We start from the raw sequence: 14,075 nt of genomic DNA, 5'->3' as shown, positions 1-14,075 counted from the left end.
GATGCTGAGGGAATTAGATTAGGAAATGAGACACTTAAAGTAGTAAAGGAGTTTTGCTATTTTGGGAGCAAAATAACTGATGATGGTCGAAGTAGAGAGGATATAAAATGTAGACTGGCAATGGCAAGGAAAGCGTTTCTCAAGAAGAGAAATTTGTTAACATCGAATATAGATTTAGGTGTCAGGAAGTCGTTTCTGAAAGTATTTGTATGGAGTGTAGCCATGTATGGAAGTGAAACATGGACGGTAAATAGTTTGGACAAGAAGAGAATAGAAGATTTCGAAATGTAGTGCTACAGAAGAATGCTGAAGATTAGATGGTTAGATCACATAACTAATGAGGAAGTACTGAATAGGATTGGGGAGAAGAGAAGTTTGTGGCACAACTTGACCAGAAGAAGGGATCGGTTGGTAGGACATGTTCTGAGGCATCAAGGGATCACCAATTTAGTATTGGAGGGCAGCGTGGAGGGTAAAAATCGTAGGGGGAGACCAAGAGATGAATACACTAAGCAGATTCTGAAGGATGTAGGTTGCAGTAGGTACTGGGAGATGAAGAAGCTTGCACAGGATAGAGTAGCATGGAGAGCTGCATAAAACCAGTCTCAGGACTGAAGACCACAACAACAACAACATGTGGCCTCTGTTTATCAGTCAGCTGACACCAATGTGGCTTTCATGTCAGTTTTAAGCCTTAATCCTGGCCAATACATTGTGTGCAACTATGACAATCACTGATGGATTGGTAACATATGTAAAGTTGATACTGAAGAAAATGATGCCCTGGTCAAATTGACCCACCCTTTTGGTCCACCTTACTCACTCTATTGGTCTGAAAGAGAAAAACAAATGTTGGATTACTGAACAGTACATCATCGTGAATACTGTAGAGCCTTCAGCAACTAGAACAGGATGTCAGTATAATTTTCTAAAAGCCATATTCATCAGTACTGAACAAAAATTTAATGCCATGAAACAGTAATTTAAAATAGCACCAACTTGGGAACCAACATGAAGAGACCCACGTATCGGCTTGGGAACCATGGCAAGAGACCCAACTGAGGCTTTGGAACATTGATGAAGAAACCAATAAATACAGCTTGGGAACCAAGGCTAGAAACCCAACGATGGCTTTAGAACCTCATTGGTTCGTTGTTTGATTTGGGGAGTAAAGGGACAAACTATCGCGTCATCAGTTCCTTTTTCCTCATTCGAACGCATCTCGGGTTAAAATCATTCCCAAAAGAAATCTGGGAAAGTAAAAAGGCATAAAACTAACTGGGATACACACAGAAAGAGAAAACGAAAGAGGCAAGTCAAACAGGGAGAATGTGCACAAAAAGGAACAAAGGAATAGAAGGTATATTAAAAGAATATAGCAGACAGCCAGTACTGGCTGATCGGAAGAATAAACAAGGATGAGCCAGCCACTCTGCAACACACTAAAATCTCCAGCCTAAAAGAAAAGAGGAACACAGATAGGGAAAAGATGAAGACCAAGCTGAACAAACAGCAAAGAAAGAGTGAGGAAGAGTTTAAATAGAGGGAGGGTGGAGGTCTGGGAGAGAAGGCCAGATGTCCACCCATAGATTGTGTGATAAAAAGCCCCCTCACGAATAAAACATGAAACGTAATCAGCTGCTGATGCATTGTCTCCCATTACTATTTGCAGTGTAGGAAGGAGGTGAAAAGTCCACCACAGAGCAGCTAAAATTGGGCGGTCCAACAAGATATGGACGACAGTCGTGTGGGAACTACAGCGACGCTGAGGTGGGTCCTCACGACAGAGGAGGTGACCATGAGTCAGCCAAGTATGGCCAATGTAGAGCTGGCAAAGGAAAACGGAGTCTCTTTGATAACACATTTATTGGTGTACTGAGGATGCCCCATTCAGTATTCCAGATCCCAAAAACTTTACAGAGTAAGACCAATCAGAGATCAGTCTCCATTGCGCTGATGTCCAGAGTTAGTTTACCAGTAGCCTGCTTGGCCAGACTGTGAGACAGTTCACTGCTTGGGATCCTGACATGTCCTGGGGTCCAAATGAAGGACACTGAACGTCCTCTGTGCCCAAGGGTGTAAAGAGTCTTATGGATAATCATTACCAAAGGATGACAAGGGAAGCACTTGTCGACAGCTTGTAGGCTGCTTAAGGAGTCACTACAGATGATGAAGGACTCACTTGAGAATAAGCAGATATGCTCCAGAGCACGAGAGATGGCTACCAACTCTGCAGTGAAAACACTACAGCAATTTGCCAAGGAGTGCTGTTCAGTATGTCCAATATGAGCATAAGCAAAGCCAACATGACCACTGTCCATCACGTCATCAGTGTAGACTATACCTGAGGCCTGGAACTCGCTGAAAATAACAGTGGCAGAGGACCTCAGGTGGATTTGAGCCTTTTGGGTCTTGCGATAGGCTCAGACAAGCCGTGAGATCTGGGCCACTGTTGCAGGAGATGGTAATTTTGATGGCAAGGCAAACTATGAGTGTGGGCAGTATAATTTGGAAGCAGTTGTTCTCGCCTGATCTGCAATGGAGAAATGCCAGCTTCCAAGAGGAGGCTGTTCACTGTGCTCCTTTGGAAAGCTCCCATCAGGAGTTGAACTCCACAGTGGTGTCCCACAGCCACAACGCTCAGGATGATGCTGAACCATACATCAGGCTTCCATAGTCAAGACGGGACTGCACAAGAGCTTTGTACAACAGCAGCAGTGTAGGGAGATCAGCACCCCAGTCGGTGTGGCTCAGGCATCTAATAATATTAAGATGCCACCAGAACTTTTCCTTAAGCTGATGAAGATGAGGAAGCCAAGTTAAGTGGGTGTCAAAGACCAGTCCCAAAAATCAGTAAGTTTCCACTACATTAAGTAGTTTGTCATCAAGGTAAAGTTCCGGATGTGGGTGGACAGAATGATGATGACAGAAATGCATGACGCAAGACTTGACAGCTGAAAACTGAAAGCCTTGAGTGAGGGCCCATGACTGCACCTTTTGTATGGCTCTTTGCAGTCTACATCAAGCCACACCAATAAAAGAGGAGCAGATAGAAATACAAAAATAGTCATCATATAAGAAGGGGATACTAAGGACCTCACTGCTGCTGCGAGACCATTAATGGCAATTAAAAAGAGTGGGACATTCAGTACGAAGCCCTGTAGGACCCCATTCTTTTGGATGTGGGGCGAACTGTGTGAAGCAGCAACTCAAACTCTGAAAGTCTGGAGAGACAAAAAGTTCTGTATAAAAATCGGGAGCGGGCCCCAGAGACTCCACTCAGGCAGAGTAACAAGGATATGGTTTCACCAAGTGGTATCGTAAGCTTTCATCAGATAAAAAAAAAGACGGCAATAAGGTTTTGATGCCAGGAAAAGGTGGCAAGTAATTTGCTGGCAGATGTTTAATCATTCGGGAATGGATGTAATCTGGTCCAGGGGATGTGTCATGACAATCAGCAAGGGCACCGAGAAATATCCACTCACTGAAGGGAGAATTATATAGCTCAGTATAGTGTAGAGCAAAAGATAGGTGGTGTCATTCCACCTGCTATTTTAGGAGATGAAAGGCAGGGCAGTAATTCTCAAATGCACAGGTGTGAGCATAATGCTCGGCAAGACTCTCTGTGATTGCATATGGATTGGCATATATATATATATAGCTCCGTTTGTGGAAATTCCAGGTATACTGGCAGAGGCCTGATATCTATAAATGTGTCTGAGTTAGACCAAACCTGGAAAGGAGAAGTTCGTGTTCTAATCGTGGAGACGTATCATTCCCCTACTTCCATTGTTTGATGAGTTGACAGACCTGGACACAGAGCCATTTGAAGGCAATAAGAAGCTCCAGGGACGGTTGACACTTACAAGTCGGAGAGACCGCCTACGGTCTCTAATGAGCGCAGCGATTTCCAACCACCATCAAGGCACTGACTTCCCCGGTATTAGTGATGGTCTGTATCACGCAACTGATGTTGCCATGCAATGGAGATTCAATGGTGGTAGTGGAGGTGAAAGCGTCCCAGTCAGCCTTGCTGTGAGCCTATCTGGGCAAGCATCCAGGTGAGTGACATTGGAAGAGGGACAGAGACAGTGGAAAATGGTCACTACCACACAAGTCATCATGAGCTCTCCAGTGGATAGACGGCGGAAGGCCAGGACTCCAAATGGAGAGATCAATGGCCAAGAATGTGCCATGTGCCACACTTAAATAAGTGGGGACACCTGTATTTAGGAGGTAAATGACAAGTTGATTTAGTAGATTCTTGACATCTTTCCCACGCCCAGTAATCCTGGTTTCGCCCCAAGAAGTGTTATGGGCATTAAAATTATCCAGAAGTAGGAAAGGTGGGGGGAGTTGGGAAATTACAGCAGCCAATACAGGGTGTGGTACCTCACCATCTGGAGAAAGGTAGATGTTGCAGATGGTAATGTTCAGCTTTGTCCTCACACTGACAGCCACAGTTTCTAAATGTGTTTAAAAGGGCATAGGTGTGCTATATACAGAGGTATAGACTCCATCTGACATCCTGTTACAGTCAGTACGATTTTTGTAATACTCCTAACAGTCACGAAAGCTAGGGGTCTGCTTTGCCAGAAACCAAGCTTCTTGAAATGCAATGAAAAAGGAGGTGTAAAGCTTAAAAGTTGTTGTAACTAAGCCAGGTCGAGAAAAAACCACCACAGCTCTACTGAAGAATGATGCTTGCTGTGTCGGGGAAAGCATGAAGTGACCAAAGAGGCAGATTATGCCTCAGGATCACTTGCTGCCACAGGTTGAGTATTTGTATCTATTTCCATTGCGACTGAGGTGCTGGCAACATCCAGGTCCTCAAGGGACACTAAAATGTGCACCTTGTCCTCAGATGCAGGACTGGTAGGCAGTGGTGATGTTTGGGCCACCAGAATTTCCTGTTTTTTAGCAGACTTTTTCTTCGTCTGTTTCTTCTCTCACTTCTCGTTAGAGGTTTCCTGGGAGTACTTCTCTGAAGTAGCTTCAGGCACTGAGGAAGATCGTGAAGCCCTTTGTCCAGCAGCTTGTGGCTCCTTCAGGCACTGGCGAGTGTCCACTTTTGCAAAAGGAGCCAGAGGAGGCTGTCACTTCTCCGGCTGGGGGAAGGGGACCAATGTCCCCGGCATTTGGGGGGGGGGGGGGGGGTTATTGCTCCAGAAGTAGGAGCTTTCGGAGCAATGGAAGAAGAGGTGCCCCAACCACCAAGGGGGCAGATGTATTCGGGCAGCCCTGAGGGCCCACTGTACGAGGCAGAGATGTGGGAACTACTGTTGCCAGTGAGGGTGGTGATGATGTAGCTGCAGCACATGAAGATGTCAAGTGAATGGGGTGCAATCGTTTATATTTCCATTTAACCTCTTGGTAAGTCAGCTGGTCCAAGATCTTGTACTCCATAATTTTCTCCTCCTTTCTGAGTACAGTGCAGTCCAGTGAGCAAGGGTGTGTGGTTCTCTCCACAGTTGACACTGAGTATTCGGATGCAGCGGACGTCCGCAGTCTCTATATTTGGTGCTGAAATTGCATCAGGAGGACATGTGCCCGAATGTCCAGGACTTAAGGCATCGCATAGTGTGAGGTACATATGGTTTTACGTATCACCCTCAAAGGTGAAGATGAAGGCACTGGTGGAAATCCTATTCTCTGTTGGTCCCCTATAGATGTGACAGATGAAGTGAACACCCTGGGGTTTTAAATTGGCGTGTAGCTCGTCACTGGACTGCAAGAGAAGGTCGCAATGGAAAATAATACCCTGGACCATGCTGAGGCTTTTATAGGGAGTGGCAGAAACTTGTCACAGGCTGCTGTCTGAAGCAAGACCAACCCATTTCTCATTTTGTACAGCACAGCCATTTCTTCAAACTTGTGCTCCAGGTTATCAACAAAAAAATAGAAGCTTTGCAGCCACAAAGCAAGAAATGACTTGGTCCGCTTCATTGCAGGTCATCCGCCCTGATGCCACCTACTCTGATCAGAGCTCTCCCCACGGGCACCACCCAGCCACAGTAAAGGCCACATGGATCGATGGCTGTTGCCAGGGCCCTGATGCCCCAAGAAGATGGTCATCTACTACTTGGCACAGGGTGGGAAGTTTGCAGCTCACGCATCAGCAGAGCAATCCCTGTGTTGTCAGAGGGCTAGAACCAAGAGGGTATATGACGGCCTCACCACGGCGGACTGGCTACTGTGCTGGATACTACGTGCATGGAAAACTCATACTGACACAGGGACAAAAGAGGACAGTGGACAATCCATGAAGAGTATGCACCCCCTAAGGTGTCCTCACTCAAATAGCTGGAATATGGGAGGAGCTATAGTGCCATGACAATATTAGGTGCAGAAGATCGTAAGACACGAGGGATATATAGTGTACCACATAAGGCGTTCTTTCCCAAATGGCCCACACTTCATAAAAATTTGGAAAGATGGAGATCAAACCCAGAAAGGGGACCAAATCTCAATAAGCCAAAAGGATGGAGACTCCTTTTAGTCGCCTATTATGACAGGCAGGAAAACCTCGGGCATATTCTAACACAAGAACCTGCAAGGGGATTGGAACGCTGATGAAGAAATCAACAAACACAGTTTGGAAACAAAGGCTAGAAACCTAAATGCAGCTTTTGAACCTCAATAAAGAAACCAACAAAGACGGCTTGGGAATCATGGTAAGAAACCCATCTGAGGCTTTGTAGCCTCAACAAATAAACCAGCAAGCATGGCCATCTACACGTAACAAGATAAGTAATATTTGCTAACAACATCATGTCCATCTTGCCTCTGTAACAATACATGGTTACTACTAGGATAGGGACAGACACTGACGAAACTAATGATTTTGAATTGTCTGAGTCATCGAATTTCAATGGTTTTTATGCCTAGTTGAAACACCAGCACTAATCAACCAGTTGTCATTCTTCCTTGCCTTGAAGTTATGAGCTCAGCAACCAGTATCGTGTTGTAATCATAATGTATTACACATGACATTTGTTAAAGTTCAACCTAAAATTTCCCTTTGCTGAACAGGCTGTAGGATGTTGCTAGTGCAGAAAACTGTGCTCTTGACAATGGTGCCAGGAATCAGAATCTCTGAAATGATCCTTCTGCAATATTTACATCTGACTTTGGCTCATTCATTGTAATTTTAAATCTGACGCCATGTTTGTGTTGGGCATAATCAAAAACAATTGGCTAAGCAGGAAGATATGCTAACAGAATCATGTCCCAGGCATCATCAACAAATGTGCCAAGTCGTAGGCTAGTTCCTTTGCATTTTTTCCTCCCTGAGATATTTGACCCCAAAGAGTGTCAAAAAATCTGTGGACTTTTCTCTGTAAGTTTTTTGTGTCACTTTAATGCATTCTGTTGCCTCAAAACATGCTTTACATTCTGTCACACTGCATTTTTCTGATTCACAGCTCAAAGTTATCCAGGACCTGAAAGTAATAAGTTTCCAACTTGCTTTTGCCTTATAATAAAAGGGCTTCAAACATAGGGTTTTGATCGTTTTCACACAGATTCATCAAAAAGCCATCCAACAAGCAGGCCACTGTTTCTCATATACTCAAGTTCATGATTTGAAATTTTGCATAGATTTATTTTCAGGATGGGTCTACATCCACAGCAAATTTCAGGAAAGTTGAAGCAAAAGGAGCAGGAGGCTCATGATCACTGGAATGACCCATTAGCAAGCCAACCCAGCCTGATCTACACCTCTGTGTAAAAAAACTGTTACCATCTTGCCCTGAATAGTGACATGAAGACCTGGATCTATAGTGCAATTTCAGTGCAATTTTTCTACAAAATTCCACGGTCAAAATTGCAAGTGGATTTCATCCCATCAGCATCATCAACAGAGACACTGCGACATCCAGGAACCAAAGCTTAAGCGACACACGACACTGCGTGTTTAGTGTTAGCGAGTGTGGAGAGAAATTAAAGACAGTGCAGCACATATGCAAAAAAAAAAGCACAAAAAATAAAAGTAATTAAAGAGCACCATGTTTATTTAACAGGAGAAAGGAACTAAATTAAAGAATAACGTAATAAGGTGTCTTGTTTTTCAATCACACCATCGAAAACAAAAGCAGAAATTTCCGATGATGATTTAAAAAGACTCTCCATTTCTTTTCAAGAGAATCAGTAATTTGTGATTTGTCATTTTATGTTAGCAGATCTTAAGAAATGAATTCAATAGAAAAGAGTTTGAAATCTACTTTCAATATCGCATAAGTGGTTTGAAGTAAATTTTCTCCTTGTGTTTCCATTTTCAGTGGGACTATTAAAGTTTACCTACCCCCATGAACCATGGACCTTGCCGTTGGTAGGGAGGCTTGCGTGCCTCAGCGATACAGATGGCCGTACCGTAGGTGCAACCACAACGAGGGGGGGGGGGGGGGGGGGTAATCTGTTGAGAGGCCACACGAACGTGTGGTTCCTGAAGAGGGGCAGCAGCTTTTTCAGTAGTTGCAGGGGCAACAGTCTGGATGATTGTCTGATATGGCCTTGCAACACTAACCAAAACGGCCTTGCTGTGCTGGTACTGCGAAGGGCTGAAAGCAAGGGGAAACTACAGCCGTAATTTTTCCCGAGGGCATGCAGCTCTACTGTATGGTTAAATGATGATGGCGTCCTCTTGGGTAAAATATTCCGGAGGTAAATAGTCCCCCATTTGGATCTCCGGGCGGGGACTACTCAGGACAACGTCGTTATCAGGAGAAAGAAAACTGGTGTTCTACAGATCGGAGCGTGGAATGTCAGATCCCTTAATCGGGCAGGTAGGTTAGAAAATTTAAAAAGGGAAATGGATAGGTTGAAGTTAGATATACTGGGAATTAGTGAAATTCAATGGCACGAGGAACAAGACTTTTGGTCAAGTGAATACAGGGTTAAAATACAAAATCAAATAGGGGTAATGCAGGAGCAGGTTTAATAATAAATAAAAAAATAGGAGTGCGGGTAAGCTACTACCAACAGCATAGTGAACGCATTATTGTGGCCAAGATAGACACGAAGCCCATGCCTACTACAGTATTACAAGTTTATATGCCAACTAGCTCTGCAGATGATGAAGAAATTGATGAAATGTATGATGAGATAAAAGAAATTATTCAGGTAGTGAAGGGAGACGAAAATTTAATAGTCATGGGTGACTGGAATTCGATAGTAGGAAAAGGGAGAGAAGGAAACATAGAGGGTGAATATGGATTGGGAGAGAGAAATGAAAGAGGAAGCCGTCTGGTAGAATTTTGCACAGAGCATAGCTTAATCATAGCTAACACTTGGTGCAAGAATCATAAAAGAAGGTTGTATACATGGAAGAATCCTGGAGATACTAGAATGTATCAGATAGATTATATAATGGTAAGACAGAGATTTAGGAAACAGGTTTTAAGTTGTAAGACATTTCCAGGGGCAGATGTGGACTCTGAGCACAATCTATCGGTTATGAACTGTAGATTAAAACTGAAGAAACTGCAAAAAGATGGGAATTTAAGGAGATGGGACCTGGATAAACTAAAAGAACCAGAGGTTGTACAGAGTTTCAGGGAGAGCATAAGGGAACAACTGACAGGAATGGGGGAAAGAAATACAGTAGAAGAAGAATGGGTAGCTCTGAGGGATGAAGTAGTGAAGGCAGCAGAGATTCCAGTAGGTAAAACGTCCAGGGCTAGTAGAAATCCTTGGGTAACAGAAGAAATACTGAATTTGATTGATGAAAGGAGAAAATATAAAAATGCGGCAAATGAAGCAGGCAAAAAGAAATACAAACGTCTCAAAAATGAGATAGACAGGAAGTGCCAAATGGCTAAGCAGGCATGGAAAGAGGACAAATGTAAGGATGTAGAGGCTTATCTCACTAGGGGGTAAGATAGATACTGCCTACAAGAAAATTAAAGAGACCTTTGGAGAAAAGAGACCCACTTGTATGAATATCAAGAGCTCAGATGGAAACCCAGTTCTAAGCAAAGAAGGGAAAGCAGAAAGGTGGCAGGAGTATATAGAGGGTCTATACAAGGGCGATGCACTTGAGGACAATATTATGGAAATGGAAGGGGATGTAGATGAAGATGAAATGGGAGATACGATACTGCGTGAAGAGTTTGACAGAGCACTGAAAGACCTGAGTCAAAACAAGGCCCCCGGAGTAGACAACATTCCATTGGAACTACTGACGGCCTTGGTAGAGCCAGTCCTGACAAAACTCTACCATCTGGTGAGCAAGATGTATGAAACAGGCGAAATACCCTCAGACTTCAAGAAGAATATAATAATTCCAATCCCAAAGATAGCAGGTGTGGACAGATGTGAAAATTACCGAACAATCAGTTTAATAAGCCACAGCTGCAAAATACTAACACGAATTCTTTACAGACGAATGGAAAAACTAGTAGAAGCCGACCTCGGGAAAGATCAGTTTGGATTCCGTAGAAATACTGGAACACGTGAGGCAATACTGACCTTACGACTTATCTTAGAAGAAAGATTAAGGAAAGGCAAACCTACGTTCCTAGCATTTGTAGACTTAGAGAAAGCTTTTGACAATGTTGACTGGAATACTCTCTTTCAAATTCTAAGGGTGGCAGGGGTAAAATACAGGGAGCGAAAGGCTATTTACAATTTGTACAGAAACCAGATGGCAGTTATAAGAGTCGAGGGGCATGAAAGGGAAGCAGTGATTGGGAAGGGAGTGAGACAGGGTTGTAGTCTGCCCTCGATGTTATTCAATCTGTATATTGAGCAAGCAGTAAAGGAAACAAAAGAAAAATTCGGAGTAGGTATTAAAGTCCATGGAGAAGAAATAAAAACACTGAGGTTCACCGATGACATTGTAATTCTGTCAGAGACAGCTAAGGACTTGGAAGAGCAGTTGAACGGAATGGACAGTGTCTTGAAAGGAGGATATAGGATGAACATCAACAAAAGCAAAACGAGGATAATGGAATGTAGTCGAATTAAGTCGGGTGATGGTGAGGGAATTAGATTAGGAAATAAGACACTTAAAGTAGTAAAGGAGTTTTGCTATTTGGGGAGCAAAATAACTGATGATGGTCGAAGTAGAGAGGATATAAAATGTAGACTGGCAATGGCAACGAAAGCGTTTCTGAAGAAGAGAAATTTGTTAACACCGAGTACAGATTTAAGTGTCAGGTAGTCGTTTCTGAAAGTATTTGTATGGAGTGTAGCCATGTATGGAAGTGAAACATGGACGATAAATAGTTTGGACAAGAAGAGAATAGAAGCTTTCGAAATGTGGTGCTACAGAAGAATGTTGAAGATTAGATTGGTAGATCACATAACTAATGAGGAGGTATTGAATAGAATTGGGGAGAAGAAAAGTTTGTGGCACAACTTGACAAGAAGAAGGGACCGGTTGGTAGGACATGTTCTGAGGCATCAAGAGATCACAAATTTAGTGTTGGAGGGCAGCGTGGAGGGTAAAAATCGTAGATGGAGACCAAGAGATGAATACACTAAGCAGATTCAGAAGGATGTAGGTTGCAGTAAGTACTGGGAGATGAAGAAGCTTGCACAGGATAGAGTAGCATGGAGAGCTGCATCAAACCAGTCTCAGGACTGAAGACAACAACAACAACATTGAAGTTTAAAAATAGGCATAACAGAATATGCGAAGGTATGTATCTAAATCGTCCTAAAAGCTAAAAGTGTGTGTGTGTGTGTGTGTGTGTGTGTGTGTGTGTGTGTGTGTCACAGCTTCAGCATTTATAGCACAAGCAAACTGAAAAATTTTTCATGTTATGGTATGGACGTTTAGTCTACATCAACTCATGTTAACAGTGTAAGCAAGAGCTCTCTACAGTGAGTATTCTAATATTTTTAAGTAAGAGACTGAATATAAAAATTAAAAATAATGAGCAGTATGAACATGCTGCACTAATACACACATTATTAAACTTGGAAGTCTTCCACATTACAAATGTGACCTGACAAAGGAAAGAAAAGACATACAGTTAGCAACCACAGCTAAAACAATCTTGTAAACAATGCTGTTAACACACTGGCAACTATATGTACCACATATGAAAATTAACGACACTCGCAATCTCATGATAAAACAACTGACAGGAAGGCGACAAACTCAACAATTTGCAGACACCAAAAATGTGACGCATAAAGTGTAATGGTGCGACGATGTTACAGGACAGTAAGAAGAACAAAAAAAAAAAAAAAAATTAAAGGTAAGTAATGGTGCCATGTGCTCTGTAAAGGACAAAACCACATAAAGCATGAGAGACTTGACAAAGGAGGGATGAAGCACATAATTATCACGCCATCATGCTTCCTGTCATTCTAAAAGGTAACAAACTTGTAGAGAGGGGTCAAGCCTTCATAAAAACAACTAAAATAAATGGTATGAGACATCACACTACTAATTAGTGACATAGTTTAAATAAGAAACATAAGGCATTTAAAAAAGGAAGCACCATTTCAAAACCAGACATAATGAGAACCAGTTATATCCTTCTAATATCTGGCAGCATATAAGGTAGGCCTCAGACAATATGAACTAGAATGACCATTAAGTAAAACTGTAAACAAAACAAATCTATAATTCAATGCACATCAATACATGATTTTCATTTATGACCTAATGAAACTACCAGTACGACACTTGTAACCTGATTTGTTCCACGTAATATCAACAGAAAATAATCATACCAGAAATAAATAAACAGAGAGATGATTCAAGTGAAAAGCAAGCCTGAACAATGTACTAGTACAGAATCTTCTAACGACAAAGAAAACAAGGTAATTTATAATATTGGAAGAATCTCTTGCTTTTAGTGAAGCGAGGAAAACACATTTTGCAGGTATTATAACGCAACTTAAATATCCTAGTCCATCGAGAAAAGGGCACGGAAATTTCCTTATAATTAACCAAAGGAACTGGGATAGCACATATTCAATAAAAACATTATTCTCTAGTATATTGCAATGACAAAGACTGTACTGCCGTTGTTGAACATATGTTCTATACACAAATTGAGGATGAAAACCGTATCATACGACGGATGATTAAAAAACCTCACACTAACAATGGTAGCTACCAACACGCATAGCTTCCAGTGGCTATAATTCTTAATAAGCAACACATATGAATTAAGGGTGACTAATGCAGATCAGTTACGAACGCGCAGCATGAAGCAACAGAGAAAACATCTGCCATAATATTTTACAGTCAACGCGAACAGAATGTGGTGTTCACTGTTTCTAAAGAGTTACGGATGCTTCGATTGCAAAACTCACCATTGTGCTTGACATTAACGCACTGCTGTGTCATTCATAAGTTTATGCGTCTCACCTCCACAATCTTGATGAAACGTGGGAAGAGCGGCGTCCTGTTGACAGCTATTAAAGGCACGTTTGGCCACACCTCCGGGACAGCAACAGTCGTCGGCAAAGGGCGCGGAGTGGGTTGGTCATCATCACTTCCACTACCACTTCTGTACGAGGAGTCATTCGGTGGTTTATTGTCATGATCACTCGACGCTTCAGAATATCTTGGAATGCTTGAGTGAAGACATCGCACGCCCGGCGTATCATACTTTATAGTCCTAGTATAGAAACTCCTTGGTGTTACTGTTCCCAAAACTTCAATGTACCTTCTCCTAACTTTCAAAAGCGTCAATTGATTTGCTTCATGAGTCAACAGATGCACCTTTCGATTGCTACACAATAAAAGCATACGAAGACCGACTTTTGAAAACATGATTCTCCACTACCTGCCGATTGTTTCATCACCCAACTACATCTCTGACAACAACTTACCAAAGATTTCACAGCCAATCATCGAAGATGTACCAAATTCCTATCGTAAATATACTTTATATCTTTCATCCACGAATACTTTGTAACATAAACATACTGAACTGAAATTATAATAGGAATATGACTGAGAGTTCGACATCAATACAACAAATCACACAATTGCGTAAACCCCAATTCACACTGGCGGTCACTGCATTGTTAGCTGCAACAGGCAGAAGACGGGCGTTGTTGGTGCCACACATTTTAGCATGTTTCATCGAGATAAATGCACGCTGTCC

The 14,075-nt window shown here is 42.4% G+C and overlaps 1 protein-coding gene across 1 annotated transcript in view; it reads right to left on the bottom strand.

Moving 5' to 3' along the window:
- The window catches only part of LOC126187774 (lon protease homolog, mitochondrial-like), a 157,763-nt gene extending 143,963 nt beyond the window's left edge, over positions 1-13,800 (bottom strand). The window contains exon 1 of the mRNA XM_049929041.1: positions 13,331-13,800. Coding sequence (XP_049784998.1) covers positions 13,331-13,738 — 408 coding nt within the window. The 5' untranslated portion in view covers positions 13,739-13,800. The remainder of the gene's footprint in view (positions 1-13,330) is intronic.
- Between the last annotated feature and the right edge of the window lie 275 nt (positions 13,801-14,075).

The sequence above is a fragment of the Schistocerca cancellata genome, chromosome 5 (genome assembly GCF_023864275.1).
Source record: "Schistocerca cancellata isolate TAMUIC-IGC-003103 chromosome 5, iqSchCanc2.1, whole genome shotgun sequence".
In the NCBI taxonomy this organism is placed as follows: Eukaryota; Metazoa; Arthropoda; class Insecta; order Orthoptera; family Acrididae; genus Schistocerca; species Schistocerca cancellata.
This window is presented reverse-complemented; position numbering and strand designations above follow the sequence as displayed.